At 34.0% G+C, this 22,893-nt stretch overlaps 2 protein-coding genes and 1 long non-coding RNA gene across 5 annotated transcripts; 2 read left to right on the forward strand and 1 right to left on the reverse strand.

Annotated features, from left to right (window-relative positions):
* Positions 1-236: 236 nt before the first annotated feature.
* LOC104887895 (S-adenosyl-L-methionine:benzoic acid/salicylic acid carboxyl methyltransferase 3-like) lies at positions 237-6,032 on the reverse strand. Of its 2 annotated transcripts, none has more exons than XM_010672670.3 (4): positions 5,805-6,032; positions 4,894-5,301; positions 2,604-2,861; positions 237-1,026 (listed from the first exon to the last, which is right to left on the reverse strand). In XM_010672670.3, exons 1-4 carry the CDS (start codon positions 5,889-5,891, stop codon positions 673-675), a joined length of 1,107 nt encoding a protein of 368 aa, XP_010670972.1. In that variant the 5' UTR covers positions 5,892-6,032; the 3' UTR covers positions 237-672. The 2 variants fall into 2 exon arrangements, with proteins under 2 accessions (XP_010670972.1, XP_048496680.1); XM_048640723.2 differs by having other exon boundaries at positions 5,488-6,032.
* Positions 6,033-15,008: 8,976 nt separating this feature from the next.
* LOC104887897 (cyanate hydratase) lies at positions 15,009-18,433 on the forward strand. 2 transcript variants are annotated; one of them, XM_010672671.4, is made up of 4 exons: positions 15,011-15,351; positions 16,444-16,515; positions 17,562-17,670; positions 18,206-18,433. In XM_010672671.4, exons 1-4 carry the CDS (start codon positions 15,080-15,082, stop codon positions 18,239-18,241), a joined length of 489 nt encoding a protein of 162 aa, XP_010670973.1. In that variant the 5' UTR covers positions 15,011-15,079; the 3' UTR covers positions 18,242-18,433. The 2 variants fall into 2 exon arrangements, with proteins under 2 accessions (XP_048496681.1, XP_010670973.1); XM_048640724.2 differs by lacking the exon at positions 16,444-16,515 and having other exon boundaries at positions 15,009-15,351.
* Positions 18,434-19,246: 813 nt separating this feature from the next.
* Positions 19,247-21,339, forward strand: LOC130590687 (uncharacterized). The gene is made up of 3 exons (XR_008968535.1): positions 19,247-19,628; positions 20,185-20,248; positions 21,203-21,339. It is a non-coding gene; the product is annotated as an uncharacterized LOC130590687 (long non-coding RNA).
* Positions 21,340-22,893: the final 1,554 nt, after the last annotated feature.

A 22,893-nucleotide genomic window follows, 5' to 3' on the forward strand; every position in this document is an offset into this window, starting at 1 on the left:
TGTAAGCAGTTCAACAACCTTAAGATGGTGTATGTGCCTCGAAAAGAGAATGCGGTGGCGGATGCTCTAGCCAAGGAAGCTCGGAAAAACTCAAATGAAGTACTTGTAATTCGGACATTTTCCACACCCCCGAATTATTGTTTAAGTAACTTTGTAGCGGATTGTAATAACTTTGTCTTTGAACATGTTTAAGTAATGCATTTCTATTATTACCGAAAAAAAAAAGAACTCGAGTATATTAAGATAAACCATCATGAGGTGCTAGATTAGCCAATAATAAACCACTATTTGGTACAATACATAAATACATTTCTCAATAAACAAGCTTTTTTAAGGGAAGATTCATACAATCAAAACCAAATAAGCTCAAGAAACTGTAAAACAATCTTGGCAACCAAAAAAAATAATAGATGGGTGAACTTGCGGAAAAACTTTGTCTACTCACTGGTAGTCTACCCACTAGAGATAGATATTAATAATAAGTGGAATCTAACTCCGTAAAAATATTTATTTTTTAATTTTCTATTCCTAATGAGTAGTCTACTATCTACCCAGTGAATAAATGTAGCGATTTCCGTGAACTTCTAAAGAAAATATTCAGGGATCTCTGAACTTGCGTCAAACCCTTAACTGACAAACAACCCTGAAATAGTAAATGACATTAATCATTCGTCAGCCTCGACTTCTTCTTGTTAAGGAGATTGTAACGTTAGCTATCATATTCTTCTCGTTAGCCATCGAAACATATACAATTTCCCTAAATCTTTTGAATATCTCATCGATGATTACTTCTCCAAAATGACTAATAATTAAGGGCTCAACCACAGCTCTCAAACATGTTACAAAGTCATATTGATCGCAAGAGTTGCCATTCTTATGATCATTCACGTCCCAACTGATTTCGAAAGCATGAACTTGATTAAGAGCAAAAGATCCCTCGCTATGTACCAGAAATTCGAGTTCCGAAGGCGAAGGTGTATATATGGGAAGATTGAATGTGTTTAGCTTCTCTTCCTCTATGTAACCCTGCAAACAACCGCATCTTTGCATGATTTATACTCCCTCCGTTTCAAAATATAAGACATTCGCACGCTTTACAAGAATTTGCTTTGATCACAAATATATCTCATAATATGATAAATAAAAATTATAAAAATTATATCATTGGATTCGTTATAATAAAAAATACTATAATACCATTAATTTTAAAAAAAAATTATCCACGTAAATTGAGAGTAATAAACTGTCAAAGTTCGACATCAAACGTGCCTTATATTTTGAAACGGAGGGAGTATACAACTTTATGTAGGCTCAGATATATTGTTCTTGAGATCTTGTAACTTTCTTAATGCAATTTACACGTGATTATTTGGTGCTTTTGAGTAAGGGTAACACAAATGTACTTTAAAAATAGAGATTGCAGCTCATGAAAAGCAGGTCGTTTTAAATACTTTGGAGGCCCTGTGTTATTATAAAAGGTTGGTTCTATCAAATATGTGTAGTAGTATTATGCACTTAACAAAAAATACTATACATGTGTTTAGTCTAATTTAGGAAGTAGGATGTCAGTAAAAACCAAGTAAATTGTAAAATTATTATTAAAATGTATAACTAATGAATTTAATTAACGGAAACTCTAGATATTAAAAAGGTTGATAAAAATATAAGGATAGATTGGAAGATGAAAAACTATAAATTTGCAATGAAAGTATTACTCCCTTTGTTTCAAATTATAAGGCATTTTAACTAAAAAAATTTGTTTCAAAATATAAGGCATTTTAACTAAAAAAATTTGTTTCAAAATATAAGACATTCTACAATACCAATGTAAATCTCAATCTGAGATCTTATGTTGGTTCGATACGTCCACTTACGAGACTTATCTTTGGCTTCCGCCCCGGTAAGTGTATTACTTCCGCCGTTTCTTTTTACTCGTTACACTTCTCATTTCACGGACTCCTAGGCAATTTTTGGAGAAGAGAGAGGTAGAGAGTAAAAAGAAAAGGGACCCATGTGGTAGGAGAGAGATAGAGAGAGTTTATTGCCCAAAAAAGAAGTGTAGCAAGTAATGTGAAACTTCCCATAATGGAAAGTGTAGCGAGTAATAAGAAACGGAGGAAGTATTATATTCGCACATTTTTCTTCGTCTTTCTGGCAATGTAAGTAAGTTAGTTCAATAGAAGCTGGATTTCTAGGTGAAAGCTCAGTTTAGCCAAGCCTTGAAAGTTGAAACTATCCATGAGCTGGACGAATTCCTTGCGACTCTAATAGAAACAAACAGTAAGCTCTCTGCTCTATTTGCTTGCAATGCTATGTCTATCAAAGTTGGCGAACGCTTCTAACTTTATACTATCAAGATAAGTTTATAGGTTATTTTGTATTATCAATACAATATTTAATGTCAATTCTTGTTACCCATGTAAATCCAACTAAAATTAACTAAATTCTTAATTTGTGTGAAAAAACCTTAAACGACTTATATTTTGAAACGGAGGGAGTATAATTTATGCAATGAGAGACATATAGTGTTTGAGTTAGGAAAAAAAAAAAGGAATTTGAGGGGCCTCCACACAATGTCATATGAAAAGGAAGGGTTTATATACCTCAATAACCATGTCATCGAGGACCTTGGCAAGAAGCTCCCACATGTAACCAGATTTATTGCTATAACAAGAGTCATTGTTTTGTCTTCCTAATAAAGTTAGCACCATTTTTCCTCCAGCTACAACTTCCTTGGAACGACAATGTAGGAACATCAAAAAGTCCTTTTTAAATTGATCATAATAAGCTTTAAGGACTTTTGGGGGGCTTGTTTTTGCCGTGTAAATGTTTCTCTTATTGTCTTCTATCCCTTCTGGTACCTGGAAATTGCAGATCGACCATAATTTATGAATCAACTACTTTCATGTCATAAGTTAAGCCTCATCAAATGAATACAAATTTTACTGTTTACTTAAAAACCAACTTTTATTCATTCATTTTAAGAAAATGTTATGGGAATAATATGTAATTTTTGCCCTTTTTAAATAAATAATTCTACCTTACTGTACTAATCCAGTACAGTTAAATTAGAATAATGTGACACACCTTAGGACCTCTTGACAAACACAATTAGGGGTGATAATGAGCCTGACAAGCTCGCAAGCAGCTCAGCTCGGTCGAAGCTCGGCTCGAGACTTAAACGAGCAAAGCTGAGCTAGGCACAACTCGGCTCGTCAAGCTCGTGAACAGCTCGATTGTTATTTTTATACTAAAAAAACATATTTATATTAAAAAATATTTTATATTAAAAATTGTTTATATATTAAAAAATTATTTATATATGTTAAAAATTATATTAAGTATTTCTTTTAAGATATTAACTAAGGTCTATAATAGAAGAAAGATAAAAAGAAAAGGTAAAAACAATTAAAAAGAAAAAGAAAACAAAAAAAAGATAGAGAAGTTAAACGAGCCGAGCCTAAACGAGCTCGCGAGCCGAGCCGAGTCCATAAAAAGTTAAACGAGTTCGAGACGCGCCCAGTGAGCCCAGTGTTATTCAGGCTCGACTCGCTCGATAAGCACCCCTACGCATAATGTTTTGATAATGGAATATATGCTTCTACGTACAACAACAACAACAACAATATTAGAACCTTATTTTCTATAATAAGATCGCAAGATTTTTATCTATAATTAGAATTTTTGGTCCAGGCCAGAGATAGCCTGAGCAGTTACAATTATTAAATAAATTATTACACATAAGCTTCATGAATGATTTTATTAGCTTTTTGTAATTTTCTTTCTAGTGCAAAATTGAAAAATGAACGTTATGACACGATAAATTATTTTTAAAAAATTCCAAGCAATTGGGGATTAAAATAACAATATTAATAGAATCGGGGTAAGAGAATGTTATTGCCTTAATAAATGTATTGGAGATCAAGAAGGTTTTGTATATGTCTTCATAGTTACATATAATTATAATACTTTATTATATTTTTCTTTGAAACATTAAAATTGGTGGTTAAACTCTCACAGTTTATTTCAAAGGCCATGTGTTGAGTAGAATGCCACGTGGCACAGTTTTTTTTGCTAAGAACGTCTTTTAATATATTTGTATAGATGATAGTCAACCATGACTAGGAATGGCAACGGATGGGTCGGATTCGGACCGGATTATGCATAATCCGACTCCGACCCTACAAGAAGTTGAATGTTAAATAAGGGTCTGAGTTTGACTCCGACCCGGCTTAAAATCCGAACATCCGACTCCGAATTCGACCCGCCTTAAAATCCGAACATCCGACTCTGAACCCAATCCAACTTATTTTTCCGCCTATTTTTATAATAGAAAAATCTTCTATAATACAATAATCTAATCATTATAAATTTTTTTAATAATCATATGGAAATCTTATATAGTGCAAATAATCTAAATATTATTATTATTTTTAACAATCATCTATTCAATGGGAATATCTTATATAATACAATTTCTTGAAAGACGATTTCAGATTATACATACATAATTCATTAATATAAATAAGAAAAAAAAAGGATTAATTGACTTAAAATCGGAGTCGGAGGTCGAATTTTTTATCAGATCTGACTCAGATCCTCCTCCGACTCGGAATCGGACTATTTAAACGAAGTCGGATTCGAATTATTTTTTGTCGAAGTTAGCTCAGATTTCTTCCTTCGGATCGAGCGGACTAAAATCGAATCCGGACTTGATTGTCATCCCTAACCATGACCCTCTCTCTTTCCATTCCTTTCTCTCAAGTACAAGTGTACAACCATTTACGTTTAAAATTGGAACAACCCCCCCCCCCCTCCCTTGTGTCCATCTAAAATGTACAAATTAATCTACTTGAATGCAATTACATTTAGTTATCAGAAAGGAAAAATCACCTGAGATAGCCAATGCAGGCTAGTGGAAGAGTGCACAAAATGCAAGCTATTGGTAGGAAAAAGCCTACCATAAAAAGAGCCAGGAACACCATTCACAAAGCAATCCCCAAAATCATCTCCCATTTTCTCCTTAAGTTTATCCTTAAACCTTGTGACCGAACCAAACACAGTGTTGAAATCATTCCCTGGAAGATCATTCAAGTAAATTTGATACTCTTGAGGTCCATGTCCGAGTTCTCGACGAGCTTTATCAATGGTGTCTACGAGCCCATACACTACGCTCAAGTTGTTCTCCTCAGAAGAAGAACAACCCAAGTCTGCTATGCATAAGATTGTTGATTGTTCCATGCAATACAACTCCCTTATGACCTTTTCTCTTATTGATTTCGACATTAATAGTATCTGCCTCTGCTTCACATAAGTTTTCAATCACTAAATTAGTCATAATTTGTTAGAAACATTTGTGATAAATACAAAGATTCATATTATGCATCTATCATATGCATTATTAGTTACTAATAGGTTCTTTCAAGTATACACATAAAGCAATATAGTACTTCCTTTAATTTGTCTATTATTATAATTACAACATACCTTATGTGATAAAAAGTAAAGATATCCCCACTCCCCCTGCTTATTGTTCGAAACAACTTCTCGCGGATTGTAATATATTTAACATTATTAGCTAATGAATGAATCGCCTTGTTTATCAAAAAAAAAAAAAAAAAAGTAAAGATATAGATAAAAAGTGAGACTCATGTGATAAAAGAGAGATAGAACTAGAGAAGATAACATCAAATAAGAAAATGTTGCGATTAATATGAAACTTTCAAATAAGGGAAACTTTGAAAAAGAACGGATGAATATATTTTAGTTAGTTTCGTATGGAAGATTAGTTTGAAAGAGATTACCGCCATGTATGCAGTTTTTGCGAAACTGGTGTCATCAGTCCCCTCCTTCATGCGGAGCACCTGCATTATCTCAGTTTCCCTCACCATCCTCTCCTCTCCTTTCCTTTCTCAATATACTAATATTATGAAGTTGTTAAACACCTACTGAATGATACTGATGCAATGAGCTAGCCAGCTAGGTCTATTTATAGTATAAATTCTACAGCCTACAGCTATGTGAACACCCTAACCCCCTTTAAGTCCTTGTATTAGTGAATTATGAATATACCGAATCCTAATAATTTGTGACATAAATTTTATTTTTTTCAAGAAGAAGTGACCCGGACCCTGCTCGGGTCTTAATAGGTCAGAGCCAGAGTAATGAGGAAGGATACGGGGAATCCCTACCTTCAAAGTGCCTTTAGTGGGGATTGAACCCCCAACCTTGGAGTTGGAAGGGTGCTCTCCTTACCACTAGACCAAGTACTACTTTTGTGTCATTCTGTCTTCCTAGTTGTTATTGTTACTACTCTAGTTTTTTTTCAAAAAAAGTCTCAAAGGACATTATATTTCGTAATTTAAGTCATACGACATCTAGAATTGACAATTAACGATATTGAAAACAGAAGAATTAACTGGTGAAGGGATGAAAATCCAAATACTTAGATATAACAATTCATCTCATACAACTTTTTGAGTGGATTTGTTGTCGCTTCATAATTTTGTGGGGAAGAAAATTCTTGCGTTGATTTCGTAATCCTGAATCCGATCAATACACATCAATCGTAGCCCCACATAACTGGAGACCTTATTAAACACAAATAAAACCTTGTCTCTCGAAGGAGTTCGAAAAACCTTGTCTTTCAAAGGAGGTTGACAATCTGGCTTTGTCAAAGCGAGCGAGGGATGGGGGAATACACAATTACACAAGATATTGATTTGTCTCAATCGCTCTCTCATAGAAAACCTTGTCTTTCAAAGGGAATAACTCCTTCTTTCGAGGAAGACATTATTAAAACCTAAGAAATAAAAATAACATAAAAAAAAACAATGATTTGGGGCTTCGACCGGTAAGATCTGATGGAATCCTTTCAAAATTAACAATGGAGCTAGGGTCTAGGAGAGAAGAGAGAAAGAGGAGGCGAAGTTACTCTCCACAATTTTTAATTGTATTGAGGCGACTTAATTAATTATGTTACTTTATCTATTTTCTTTTGTTGTTCATTTAATCCTTAACAGGAAATTTCAATAGGTTCTTATTTTGAGTCTTTTCATACATAGTGTAATTTATAACTTAAATTTTTCATTGATTTTAAGTTGTAATAAATGTGTTTACACTATTGAGTAGTCATTTTTTTTACTTCCAAAACTTTTATCTCATTGGTTATTTAACATAGAGTAACTCAAAGGAATATGTTCACACTAATTAATAGTCAATTTTTACTCTCCTATTCGTCAAACTTTTGTTTCATTGGTTGCCTAACCTAGAATAACTCAAAGGATTAGAATCTTTATGTTTAGTTAATTTAATTTTATTTAAAATAATGAAATCTTGTTTATTTTTTAGAGTTACATTGGTTTCTTTCCGAATAATGGATGGAGGATAAGTGTATAACCTATCATTCAATAATTTTACATTTAAATTATAACAATTAACCGATATAAAAATGTGACATACAAGTGCTACGCAATTTATGGGTGTAAGATTTGGATTTGAATATTCCTCACTTCACATTTACCCATAATTAAGACATTCAATTTGAGCAGCTTGAAAGATTACTTTAAAATCGTACACAAGGATCAGATTAAATCTATTTTTGTTAGAAGATTGGATTCAGTCTTGACAATAGATAAGCCACCAATATCTGATTGATATACAATTGAGTAAATTGACTGTATACGAATAATAATCGGCTGAAAAATTCCCAGCCTTACAAGTCTCAATCAAGAAGAGATGTCTATCAGATCACTGCCCACTTCTCGTATCATCCAATGAGTTAGATTGGGGGCCCAAACCGTTCCGTTTCCAGAACTGCTGGCTGACCCACCCAGGATGTATGCGTATCATCAAGGAAACTTGGGGAGAATTTTCTTACTGCGACATTAATGAAAAATTGCACCTTGTAAAAGGGAGATTGAAAGAGTGGAACCGAAAAGAATTTGGCCATATTGATCAAACCATATCATCCCTTGAAACCACAATCCATGAAATCGACCAATTAGCAAACACAAGAACCCTAACCGAAACCGAACTCAATGAAAGAAGAAAAGCCCAGCTAGACCTATGGTCTTGGTTGAAAAGAAAGGATATGTTCTGGGCCCAAAACTCTAGGGCCAAGTGGATTAGAGAGGGAGATAAAAACACGAGATATTTCCATGCCATTGCTTCAATGCATAGGCGTCAAAACTCAATAACCTCCTTGTCTACTAACGGTGTTAAAATTGTTGATCCTGCAGGTATTAAGGAAGAAGCTGTTTCTTTCTTCTCAAACATCTTTAAGGAAGAGTACTCATCCAGACCAGTTTTCGGGGGATTAAACTTCCAAAAACTATCCCCTGAACAATCAGATTCTCTCACTGTCAAGTTCACTCACTCAGAAATTGACGAAGCGGTTCAATCGTGCAATTCTCAAAAAGCTCCTGGGCCAGACGGATATAATTTCAGATTCATCAAAGAAGCATGGGAGGTCATTAAATCTGATGTTTATGCTATTGTAGAGGATTTCTGGCACACTAGCCGCCTCCCCAAAGGCTCGAATGTGGCCTTCATTGCGCTCATAGCAAAATACGAGAATCCAGAGGGTCTAAAAGAATTTAGGCCTATTAGCATGGTGAGCAGTCTCTACAAGATCATTGCCAAAATTCTAGCCAGAAGACTCCAAAAAGTAATGGACTCCCTCATAGGTCCATTCCAATCATCTTTCATTGCAGGGAGACAAATTCTTGATGGTGCCTTAATAGCCGGAGAACTTATTGAGACTTGTAAAAAAAGAAAAATCAAGTCTTTGATCCTCAAACTTGATTTTCATAAGGCGTTTGATAGTGTGGCATGGAGCTTTCTTGAATGGACATTGGAGCAGATGAACTTTCCGATTCAGTGGAGATCATGGATACTATCTTGTGTTAAAAGTGCTGCTGCATCAATCCTAATAAACGGATCACCCACCATTCCTTTTAAGCTTCACAGGGGCTTACGACAAGGGGACCCACTGTCCCCTTTTCTTTTCAACTTAGTTGTGGAGGCACTAAGTTTGGTCTTTCAAAAAGCCACGCATCTAGGCTTGTGGGAGGGCCTAGAAGTATCAAAAGGTGGGACAATCTTGACGCACCTACAGTATGCGGATGATACGGTACTATTTTGCCCCCCAAATATGGAGTTTCTTGGGAACATTAAAAATACTCTCATTCTTTTTGAATTGGCCTCGGGCTTGAAAGTAAACTTCCATAAAAGTTCCCTTCATGGTATCAACATTGACAGCTCATGGTTACAAACGGCGGCCGATTATCTTATGTGCAAGGTGGGTGGATTACCTTTTTCTTATCTAGGTCTTCCAATGGGTGGTAACTCCTCAAACATCTCTCTTTGGTCTCCTATAATCTCACGAATTGAAAAAAAATTGGCAACCTGGAAAGGTAGTTTATTATCTTTAGCGGGGAGATTGACTCTCATCAAAGCCTCAATCTCAAGCCTACCTATGTATTTCATGTCACTTTTTCCCATTCCTAAGGGGGTAATTGACAAAATAAACAAGTTGCAACGACAGTTTTTATGGTGTGGGGGAGAAAAATCCTCATATATGGCTCTCGCGGCATGGAAATTATTAGAACTCCCAAAGAAGATGGGGGGACTTGGTTGTGGTAACCTTCACCACCGCAACCTCTCTTTGCTATTTAAGTGGCTTTGGCGACTACTTCATGAACCCGAAGCTCTCTGGAGTAAGGTAATTAGTGAAAAATACAAATATTACCCTCATTTCTCTCACTATAACCTTAATGTCCCTTTGAATGGGGGGCCTTGGAAGAAAATTTGTGCGACCATTGTCAAAAATCCTGCTACTCGCTCAATGCTAGCCTCCAACATTATCAAACGAGTAGGGAATGGTTTCAAGACTTTGTTTTGGTTCGATATCTGGCTTGGTAACTCCCCCCTAAAGATTGTTTTCCCCCGACTCTTCTTACTATCATCTAACCCATATGCCACGGTAAAAGATTGTGGTTTATGGATTGAATCGAGATGGGAATGGCATCTATCCTGGGGCCGATCATTAAGGCCTAGAGATCTGGACGAATGGAATGATCTTCAATCTCTCCTTGACTCGGTAACTCTCTCTACCATGGATGAAGATTCATTTGTATGGACTCCCTCAAAAGCTGGAATTTTCACAGTCAAATCCCTTAGTTGGGAACTCGCAAAAACGTCATCCGCACCCCTCCCTCACATAGCTGATTGGGGAAAACTATGGAAGGGACTCATTCCTCCCCGGGTAGAGATCTTTACATGGCTAGCTATTCTTGGTAAAATCAATACCAAAGTAAAACTAGCGAGTATGGGAATTATTTCCCTAGATGAGACCTCATGTATCCTATGTCATGAATCGAGTGAAAGTGTCGACCACCTACTTCTACACTGTACATTCACAAAAAAAATATGGTGGTGGTGGTTTAAATTATGGAATTTGCAGTGGGTGTTCCCATCCACTATTGGGGAGGCTTTTGATCAATGGGGCTCTTTTGGGCCTTCTCCTTTCTTCAAAAAGGTTTGGAGAGCAATGTTCTCAATCATTATTTGGTCTATCTGGAAAGAACGGAACTCCCGCATTTTTCGCAACATCTCATGCTCCCTTGCCCAAGTGCAGGATCTTATTCTAACTAGACTCAGCTGGTGGATCAAAGGATGGGGGACGCCATTCCCCTACTCTTGTGATGAGATAATAAGGAACCCTCATTCTCTCTCATGGGCTGAACCCCGTACCTCGGCAATCATCACGGCAGCACCATGTGAAAAGAATTGGGCCCCGCCTCCTCCCAATAGCTATAAATGGAATGTAGACGCTTCGGTGAGCTCAACTCAAGCAATGTCTGCCATAGGCGGGGTTCTTCGCAACAACCATGGTCATTTTTTATGCTTGTTCTCTAGCCCTATCCCACCAATTGAAATCAACTCTGCAGAGGTCTTAGCGATTTTCAGGGCTACTCAAATTTCCATGTCCTATGATCATCTTCGAAACTCCTCCCTGATTATAGAGTCTGACTCTTTCAATGCGGTCGAATGGTGCAATGCTGAATTGGAAGGGCCTTGGAATTTGAATTTCCAACTCAACTTCATACGAAATGCAAGAAGGCAATGGCTAAATATCTCCATTATTCATAAAGGGCGAAGCTCCAATGTCGTGGCGGACTCTTTGGCTAAGCAAGGTTTAGTAAGGGATGCAGAATTCTTAGCATGGCTTTAACTTCTTCCAATGGACGTGAATGTTTTTTCGTATAAATAGTATTCTGCTCTCACAATTGTAATGGACTAGTTCCATCCCTGTTTGTCTCTTATGGCTAAATCTGGCCTGGACTTGTACTTTCTTGGGTCTTCTTTATGGCCTATTAATAAATATAATACCAGGTGCCAAATTATCAAAAAAAAAAATAATGGATGGAGGATAAGTGTATAACCTATCATTCAATAATTTTACATTTAAATTATAACAATTAACCGATATAAAAATGTGACATACAAGTGCTACGCAATTTATGGGTGGTAGAAGATTTGGATTTGAATATTCCTCACTTCACCATTTACCCATAATTAAGACATTCAATTTGAGCAGCTTGAAAGATTACTTTAAAATCGTACACAAGGATCAGATTAAATCTATTTTTTGTTAGAAGATTGGATTCAGTCTTGACAATAGATAAGCCATCAATATCTGATTGATATACAATTGAGTAAATTGACTGTATACGAATAATAATCGGCTGAAATTAACCAGAAACCTGCAATGTACTTGATCTGAATGACGTGTTCACAAACATGCCTAACAATCTTGAGGACCTCATTTAAAGGATGTTTGCCGATTAGTAGTAGAGCCGTCATAAGTACAGCTCTTCCAATGATAATGTTTCCACATCATAATCATATTTATTGAACAAATTATTCCAAAAACACTGCTAAAGCCCGTATTAGTAGAGTAGAGAATCAAATACAGATTAATAGAAGAATTCCTCTTGGCTGGCTCGCATAGGGCTCGCACTCAGTGATTCATTATATAACCCAAGTCATTAATTTACAAGAGCACTTATAAAATGTTTCACACTTTCCCTTTAAAAAAAAGTGTTTCACATTTAAAAAGTCGACAGACTCAACTCTTTTCTTTTTTTCATATAAAATAAAATAAGATATGTAAACAACTATGACTTGCGCAAGAAAGAAATGGATAGCGTGCAACTTCAAATCGATAGAGAGATTTGGAATTCGGTAGGAAGAGGTATACTGGATCTAAATTTATAATTTGTAATTGTATCTCGCACTTAGCTTATTTTGAAATGTAATCCGAACTTAGTACTTTCGTTGTCATGAATTTGAGCTATCATATTTATATATTTCTTATTTTTGCGCCAATCTTAACACATGGCTTTTAATTTTCTATTATTTAATAACAATAAAATAACTTAAAATAATGATAACAATGACATTTATGAATTTTTTCCTTGGATAATGCAAAAGTGGGTTTTAATTCCCAAAATATGCCCAAAAAAATTAAAATTCCCTGCGTACCGTCCACGTAGGACGGCACGCGAGAATTATTTTTTTTTTTAGTAAAACCGCTACTTGCAGTAGCGGTTTACAAGTGCCGAATTTTTTTTTTTTTTTGTAAACCGCTACTCCGAGTAGCGGTTTATTATGAAAACTAATATCTGCTTACCATATTTTGCGCAGATAAACCGCTACTCAGAGTAGCGGTTTATATTTATACACCGCTACTCAGAGTAGCGGTTTATTTTAAAATTAAACCGCTACTTTGATTAGCGGTTTCCGTGGGTTAAAACAAAAAAAAAAAAACAATTTTCTCGCGTGCCGTCCTACGTGGACGATACGCAGGGAATTTAATTTTTTTTTGGCATATTTTGGGAATTAAAACCCACTTTTGCATTATTCAAGGAAAAAATTCTGACATTTATAATGATAAGAACGACATCAATAATAAGTATTGCTAGTTTGCTACTAATAATTAATAAGTACAACAGCAACAATAATAATCCTTTTGAACAATATACTAGTAAATTATAACATTAATAGTAATAATGAGTTTTTAAATATAAGCATGATCTGATATGAACTGATCTGAAATAAGCAAAAATAAGGTGAACTGAACATAGCCTAAGTATATCAGGATCCTTATGAATGCGAATCCTTATACTTCTAATTCCAAACTTGTTAATGACAAGAGCGATAGATTTACAACGGGTTAAAAAAATTTCGAAGATGTTGCCTAAGATTTAAAATCGAATATTATCTACATCATTTGTCCTTAAGATACTCTACAAAAATTAGTTCATTGTTGAGTGTCAACAAAAAAAACACTCAATATAATCATCATATGTAAAACAAGTGGTTCATAATCTTGAAAACACATGATAAGGATGAAACTACTCTCACGCTTATCTCGATAACTGAATAGAGTCGAATTCAATCTCTATTTTTTCTAAACTAAATTAATAAAAACTCAGTTTAGTTAAAAATCAATTCGATTCAATTAATATTCTCCTACAATTTTAATTCAGTTCCATTTCAATTCGATTCAAATAAATTTAGTTGAATCTAAAAGAGCATATCCTAAACTAAGCTAAAAGTCCAAAACCTTTAAACTAGTGATACTTTAATTTCTTGAGTTAACTATATAACTAGGACCCAAACTTTTGAGTTTTTCACCGATAAGGACCTGTAACTTTTTTTTTCACCTTTAAGGACCTATGATTAAAAATCCGGCCAATTAACCTTAGTCTAACTCACCTGAAGTAAAGCATTTCCTTTTTCCTTTTATTTTGCATTTTTATTACCTACTTTTAGTTACTTGCAATTTTCTCTTTCTCCTCTAATTTTCACCTCTTCCTCTCTCCACTGACTACTCTCATAAAAAAAAAATTCCCTCAATGTAGCAGCCACCACCACAAGATCATTCCTACTATTACAAACACAACCGCCATTACTAGCTAATATATCCGAAAAAATTTCACACACACAAAAACATCATTTCTAGCTAATTCCTACAATCACAAACACAAAACAAAGGAAGTTAGAGAAATGCAGATAAAAACAAAAATATATAAACCTTTTACTTTCTCTACTATAGCTGAAAAAGCTGATTCTTTATGAAAATGTGAAAATCAAATTTTGTGAATTCGAAATTTTTGCATACGATTTATTTTGGGATTTTTTGTCAAACTTTATTGGGAACTTTTCCGTTTTTGGTTAATTGTTGGGAAATTTTCGCATACGTATGGGATTTTTAGTCGAACTTTATTGAAATTTGTGTATTTTTGGGTGAGATATTTGCAATGGAGTGTGCTTTCATCTAGTGTACGTGATATCAAATTGTTGAGAAATTAATTGAATTGTATTCGTTGGGGATAGATTGCGTTTAAATTATGATATTTCATAGTCTCATATTTGATATATTTGGCGACTACCTGAATAGTGGCCAACTGGGCATTATGATGGGCAATCTAAAAAAGCGATGAACTTAGTTTCTTTGATATATAGTTATGAATTATGACATTTTTACCCTTTTGGACTTGAAAATAGATAGGTTGATATTTTGTGATATCCAAGATCCGTTTGTCTAGGGGTTGTGGTTTATAATGTAGTTTTGGGGTTAGGTGTGATGCGCTTTGTGGTAATTTGACTTGCTATGAGTGGTGATGGAGTCACGGAGGTGGTGCCTTGATGGAGTAGTTTTGATGCTCCCGGAAATGAAGTAATTAGGAGGAAGAAGAAGAGTAATCTGACAAACAAGTTAAGAATGAAGAGTTTATTCATATATGAATTTGTGGATATAAACTAATCTGTTTATTTATTGTTTAGCTCAGGGACCCAACTTCTTAACTCACATTAGTTAAATTTTAGCCGGAAAAAGTAGATGAGGTCCCAAATGGTGAAAAAAAATCTTACAGGTCCTTACCAATGAAAAACTCAAAAGTTTAGGTCCTTGTTATTAGCTTAACTCTAATTTCTTCTTATAATCTTATCTCCCCGCAAATTGAACACCTACCTAAACCCTGCAATCAGCATTCACCAAATTACAACAATGGCGTCGAAGTCCGCGTTATCAATGGTGGAAAGACTTCAAGAAGTCAAAAAAAGCTCCAATAAATCATACTCTCAAATTGCTGCTGAAACTGGTCTCACCAATGTATATGTAGCTCAACTTCTTCGACGTCAAGCCCACTTAAAGCCCGAAACTGTCCCCAAACTCCGAGCTGCCCTGCCCGAACTGACCGATGACCTTATCAGTGAGATGATGCGCCCTCCTTTTAGATCCTTTGATCCTGATTTGCTCCAAGAACCCTCCATTTATAGGTTTCTCTCTCCTCTTTTTTAAGTACTATACTGCTTAATTGAGGTTCAGTTTTTATGAAATTAGTGAAATTTGGGTTTAATTTTTTCTGGGTAATCAATTTTATTATCTGGGTTTTATATAAAATTGTTGGTTGTTCAATGATAATATTTTTGATTACTGAAGATTTTGGGGTTGGCTAACATGAATCGTCATAAGAAAATCGTTACCTGGACAACTAAAGCAATAAAATTAGAGGAATAAGAGTAAGAACAAAGGAAAATGGAATAATTAGAGGAATCATGTAGTTAGAGGAAATCTCTAGATAAATTTGGAGAGAGATTGTAAATTATTAGGTGGGTTAATGACTATATGCTCCTATATTATACTTCATCCGGTCTTTTTTTTATTGCAACGTGAAGTTTCATATTAATTGCAAAATGTGTCAATGGGTATGTCGCAATTATTATAGAACGGAGGAAATATAGTTCTAGAGATGATATTAGTTCTATTTGTTTGAGCTAAAGGAGTAGTTAGCTGTGGGATCATCATGCACTATAACAGACTAGTAGTAGTTCAGATAAATAGATTTGTCTCAGTTGTCCATGCTACATTGGCACTAAGCGTGGTTTTGGTGTAATTTGCCATTTTTTCCCACATAAAGCTTTCTTGGTTCGCATTGTTTGTGGTTACTGTTTCGCGTGGATGTTATCTGAACTACACATTTTCTAGGTAGACTAGTTAGTATCTCTAGAAAATGTGTTTAACTAGGCTGCAGGCTGCATGCTGCATACATGCTAGTTAGTATCTCCAGTGATCATGATATGCTTGTGGGCTGTGGCGTGGGAATTGGGATGAGAAACGCCTTATGCTTATCCTTGATGACTGTTTGCTGATTTTGCATAAATAATGTCATGATACTATGGACTTCTTCTTTCAATTAAATAAAATTTGTCTATTGTTGTTTGAAAGACAAATACGTATGATCCAAATTTCGTTGTAAGCTATAATGATGATGGTGCAAAGCTTTTTTTCAACTTTTACCTTTCAGTATGTCAACTCTTCTAATCCGTTGATTGTTTTCGCTCTTTCTGTAAATTTAACCATGTCAACAGATTGCATGAAGCAACCATGCATTTCGGTCAGAGCATAAAAGAAATTATCAATGAGGAGTTTGGTGATGGCATGTAAGGATCTTGCACTGCTCTTACCCTTAGTTTATGTGCTAAACTTGTGCTCTATCTCCCTTCTCTTTATTAGCTCTGCTAGACTTTGTAGACTTGTTTACTTATTGTGGAAACTGAGATGATCCTGTATACTTGATTGTTCTAGTTTCCTTGCCCTTAGCTCTGCTTGAATAAACATAAATGAGGAATGGGGAAGTAGTGGACATATAGAACTTCTAATCCCAATCACAATCTTGTTCAAATTCTTTTAGAATAAGCAAAAATGTATACAAGATAATTGAGCCTGTGTTATAACTTGAATTATCTGTATATCTTCTTGTAAATAAGTGAGTCGATGATATGGCACGGGGTCCTTGAGCAAATCAGGCTCACGAGATGAATCGCTGCCATGCGACTGAGAGAGATCTGTGCAACTATAAAGTTAGGCACAAGGTCAAAGTTTGTAAACTTTGTTCAAGTGTTGTTAGTTATACTTCTATATGGTATAGTTTTAGAAAATAAAACTGTCTATGATATTCTTTGTATTGTCTCGATGTATATTTTCATATTATCAACTTTATATCATTTTTTAGTTATAAGTAACTTAAATTTTATTGGTCAAAGTCGCGTCTTAAAGAGCGCCGAACATCAGGGTGGGGGAATTAAATAAGAACAGAGGAAATTATAATAAACTCCACCAGTTATGAAGACATAAAGATATATGCTTCTGAAGTTCAAATATTTGTTGAGCATTGCATTTGAAACTTGTGAATAGGGATTGTTTTAAAACAATACCCCATAGAGGAAATGCGTTTATACAATCAATTGAAATCTTAACCTATCCCCCGTCCACTAGCTATTCTAATTGTTCAGCTTTTTGCTTTGTATGTTATGTATGAGGTGTTGTCTGTTACCTTGCTCTCATTATGGCTGAGGTTATAGGTATGGTTGTTTTGCTGTAAGCTTGCCATTATTATTGTTCTCTTTTCTTTGTCCTTGGTCTGAATCAGAAATGTTTCTTTTTGTTTGCTGAATTATATCTGATTATGCTTTTGATTCGTGCTTAGCATGTCAGCCATTGATTTCTATTGCTCGGTTGACAAGATCAGTGGCGTAGATGGGAAGGACAGGGTTGTGGTTACCTTTGATGGGAAATATCTGCCATACACTGAGCAGGTCAGTTGGAAATTAAATACTGTTTTTCGTTTAACCCCACCCACGGTGGGTGGTGGAACTAGCCGCCCCCGTCTTTCCCATCTCTGTATTACTGTATACAATTGTTAAGGGAAACAACAAAAAAAATTCTACCAGAGATGCAAACAAGAAAAGTCTTAATCAACCGAGATCTTTCTTTGATTTTGTAGAGGCTGTCAAGATTATTTGACCTTGTCCATTCCTTTCCACCAGAGTCATCTCTCTGTTTTTTTGTACAAACTCTAATTTTTATAGGCTGTCACTCTACTTTATCATCTACTACTTTGTTGCGGAGAGGGAGGATATATGGTCTCGTTGGTTTGATGAAAAACAATAGAAAACCAAACACTTCGAGAAAAGAATGGAACGGATGATTTTGATAGTTCCTCGATCTTATTTAATATCCTTCCATTTCTTTTATTTGACATGAACCAAACATGTTTATATAGTTTCATCTCTGTTGTTTTGACATTTTTATTCATCTATATTCACATTTTACTTTGTCTCTCGCTACCAGAAGTCTGAGCACATGCTTTCAAGACCGAGGAACTGAGGAAGATGAAGAAAGCATTTACAAATTTGCTTTGTGTATCATCTGTATAAATGAAGCCATATCCTACCAAGAACTTGCAACTTCGGTTGTAATTGATGTTGTATTGTTGTATGAAAAACATTCACATGTGTTGTACTTATGTGCTTAAGAAATAAGTTAAGTGTATAATATCACTTTGTTATTTTGTGCTTCTGGGAACACTTCTCTCAATATGCTATGCAATGACAATAATCTCCTATTCTGAGCACAAGTTCATAATTTCATATAGCTAACTTTGACCTTATTTGTTAATAACATATATAAATTAAATGTTACTCCCTCCGTCCCTTAATAGAGTGCCCATTTCTTTTTTGGACACTATTCAAAGGTAAAGAAAGCCCTCAAAAAATATTTCTAATATATAAGAAAAAACATAGTCATGTGGGGTCTTGTTTGATTCGTCTCATTACGTACATTAAGAAAATCAAACTTTTATAATTTTTACTAATATGAAATTAAAGATATTAACGATACAAAACGTGCATTGGCAAACGTGCATTGGAGAAATGGGCACTCTATTAAGGGACGGAGGGAGTATTATGTAATATGTTGTTGGATTAGTTAGATTATATTCTCTCTGTTTCAAATTATAAGGCATTTTAGCTAAAAGAATTTGTTTCAAAATATAAGGCATTCTACAATACCAATGTAAGATTAAATGCAACTTTATATTATCAATATAAGCTTATAGGTTATTGTAATCCCCCACATTTTTAAAGGATTTTCATAAATATATTAAAGTATTTATGTAATTATATGTAAATCCAAATGAGTTTGGAAAATAATTTGACTTTTAAAAAGGGTTGACTATTTTTGAAAGTCAACTAAAAATATTTTCATAGCTTAATAAAATTGAAAATGTTTTAATTAAGCATGTCTTAACAAAAGCTTTAAGTATTAAATATATTTATTTAAAAAGAAGTTTAATGGAATCGAAACTCCTAAAAGGATAAAAAGGAAAAGAGTCCTGTTGATGATTAAAGTCCTAAGTTGATCATCTTATTAGTCATCAAATCTTTATAAATCTTATCTCTTTTCCTAAACCTAAAAAGATTAGCCTTTATGTAAATATCCTAAAATCCAATTATTTCACCCTACACACTTATTCTCTCTCTCTTCATGGTTTTCTTTTTCCTCTCTTCACTCGTTTTTTCTTTCACCCGAATCTGATTGGCCAGATTTCTCATAGTTCCGTTAATTTTTAGCCAAAACTTCTTTCTTGAAAGTTGTAGATCTCGAAAAGTTATTGAAGTTAGGCTCAAGAATCACTCAATTCCGATTCTTATTCTATTAGTTATGGCCTCTGCAAGTTTCGCAATTCTGCTGCCATATTTCACTCGCGAATTCGGTATATTGCTCTTTTTTTCCTTTTTCCTTTTGATTCTTTTCCTCCTTATTGATTTGGTTGTTTTCTTTACTTCTCCTTTAAGATTCCATTAAAGTCTAATTTTTATTGTTATTTTATTTCTATTTACATGATTATAAGTTGAATTATTATTTATTATGAAAAATTAGTTTCGGTTTTCATATGATAAAGGAAAAAATTTCAGATTTATTATTTTTAGTTTTAATCATGAAAGATGTGATTTTTAGGGTTTTAAATCACTAGAAATCATATATTTAAAGTATAAATATGAATTTTGATTGGAATACGATTTTTATATGCATTTAAAATATTTTCAGAAGGTTTAGAAAATTTTATAAATGCTGGAAATTCAGAAAGTTAGTATTTTAAGGTTTTTAATGTTTTTAATCACTAGAATAGTTGATCTATACTAGGGATTAAAAATAACGAGAGTTTAAATTATAAAAACGATTTTTAAAGAGTTTAAAAGGTTTGGGCGTTTTAAAGTTGCTGTATTTTTTTTAGTTCAAGTATTTACTTGATTATTTTATTGTTGTAGGCGGAGAATTTATAGTAGGGGACTTTTAGAGCATAAAAGTGGCCTACCGTTGCGTTTATACAAGGTACGTACATAGTCTACGTGCTATATGGTTTAGAAACATGCCTTAGGGATGTTTTTATTTATTAGTATCATGTATAGGACCTTGTTGTTCATATATATGATTTACTGAAATTGCTTTACATGTTACTTGCCTGTGTGCTACATGTAAACTAAGAATATGTATGAGTATGACTGTTTGTATGGAAGTTTGATGCAAGCAGATAAGTTCAGTTTTGGTATTAATTCGTGAGTGAATTAATTTAAGTAAGTTGGAATCATGTGTTACATAGATTCTTGGAGATTATTTATTTATCTTATAAGAACCGTGGATCTTATTTGGTAAGTATGGATTATACCTATGTAAAGGTACGGATTTCTGTTGGCTGGTTCAACAAAGGATAAAAAGAAATAAAAGGAGTCTTGATTGATAAGTTGTGAACACTTGTTAATCAAAGATAAAAAGAATTTGTATGATTATGTGATTGAATTGTGTGTTATTTGGTTGTTGTGGTGTCAACACAATATTAAAATGAATGCAACGTAAAGTGAAACGAGAATAAGTTATAGACTTTAGACTGGTGCACGTCTAGAGTTGGACATAAGGGTTGGGGTTATGGTGAGCGTGCCATAGCTTTTCTAGGAATGGGTTGATCACCATCCCTTTTTATTCAAAGGTTCCTCGATATCGCAGGTCACTCTGAAATGCGGAGTCGCGCCCCATTTCATTTTTATTGGCAGGACAACTCGTCTAATAACTATTCCATTAAAGTGATAAAAGATGTTTAAGTCTAGTTCAGTAAAAGTTGTCTGCAGAGTATTATTACTTATGTTATTATTTATCCTGCAAGTTTAGTTTGTAGTATCATGTTTAGTTTATGTCTGATATGTAGTACTCAGCTTTGCTGATTACGTGCTTGTCTGTGTTTGTGATCATGGCTTTGCCTATTGATCCTGTGGTGATCCTTCGGGGGAGCAGAGTCAAGAAAGCATTGACATTACAGGTTCGAAGATGCATACCATTGGGGAATCTGGAATGGAGAGGCTTTTGTGACATTAGTAGTACTTAAATTGTTCTAGGAATTTATTTTTCCAGACTTTAGCTTTAAGTTGGTGTGTTTCAGTTCAAACATTGTTTGGTTCTTATTTCATAAGTTTAATAAAGTTGATTTTATTTTAGTAAATTGTTTTCCGCTGCAAAATTCTGAGTAAGCCGAAACGTTATCACACGGGCGATAATGCCTGGGTAATTCTCTAGATTTGTTATAAAAGTATTTTTTAGAAAGAGAGAATTATCGGGGTGTTATAGTTATTTTGTATTATCAATATAATATTTAATGTCAATTTTTATTACCCATGCAAATCTAATTAAAATTAACTAAATTCTTAATCTATGTGCAAAAACCTTAAACGAATTATATTTTGAAACGGATGGAGTATATTTTCATAATATCAACTTTTTATAAACTTTACTGATAGGATATCATATATACCAATTGTCAAAGGTAACATTGGCAAGAGTGAAAGTCAAAACATTGCAATTATTAAAGAACGGAAGAAGTATAGGTAATCTAATATATGATATACTTCCTCTGTTTCCTTTTACTTGCTACTTTTTGACTTTCATGTTTATCAATGCTTAACTATGCGGAAAAAAAATTAGAACATGGTTTACAATTAATTATTGTGCACCGGAAATTTTTATTTCATACAGTCTAATTTTTAATGATATGGACACTTTTTATATAGTTAGTTGTTCTATGATATGGTTGTGTTTTTTTAAACCTAAAATAGTCATATTTTGTGTCATAAAGTAAGTTTGAATTCACAATAAATTATTACAAATTCGGCTCATCCAAGACGTTTTGATAACTTTAACCCTTTTTATTTCTAATTATAAATATGTAAAAATTATAAAAAGTAAATATTGTGAAAATATACACCAAGATGACTCTAACAAAATCTCACATAATTTTTTTGTCTTATATATAAATTTCCAAAATTATCCAAATACAAGTGAGTAAATAGTACAAAATCTAAAAAATGCAAATAAAAAAACGGAGGAAATATATAAACAATACATTCTTAAAATAATATAAGCCTAAACAAAGCTCAAGTAAATCACAAATCACCCACAAGATAGTATAATAAGGGTCTGTTCTCCCCAACTTATTTTCAGTTCAGTTCAATTCAGTTCAGTTAAGCTCTTGACAATACTTTTACTCTCACATATCACTATTCATTTCAGTTCAGTTCAGTTCAATTTAGTTCAGTTCAGTTCAATTTAGTTCAGTTCAATTCAGTTAAGTTGTTTTACGCCGAAGAAAACAGGCCAAAACCTTTGTTTCCCTAATTAATCACCCACAGCCCACAATCGGACATCTTCGTCAATTTTGGGCCGAACCCAAAAAAATACCCTTTCATGAAACCCTAAATTAGGAATACCAAATCAAAATACACCTATAAAAACTCCCCACAAAAACTCTTTCTTCATCACTCTCATCAACAGCTGCAATCTCTCTCATTCTGTTTTCTCTTCCAAACTATAATTTCTCGATTTCTTCTGCTAAAAATTTGAATCTCAATATTCTCAATCAAACATGTTTTTCTAGTTAGTATTATTTCTGCAAATTTTCTGTACATTTAGTCCATCTTGGCAAAGCTTGTGAG

The sequence above is a fragment of the Beta vulgaris genome, chromosome 3, assembly GCF_026745355.1.
Source record: "Beta vulgaris subsp. vulgaris cultivar EL10 chromosome 3, EL10.2, whole genome shotgun sequence".
Taxonomy (NCBI): domain Eukaryota; kingdom Viridiplantae; phylum Streptophyta; class Magnoliopsida; order Caryophyllales; family Amaranthaceae; genus Beta; species Beta vulgaris.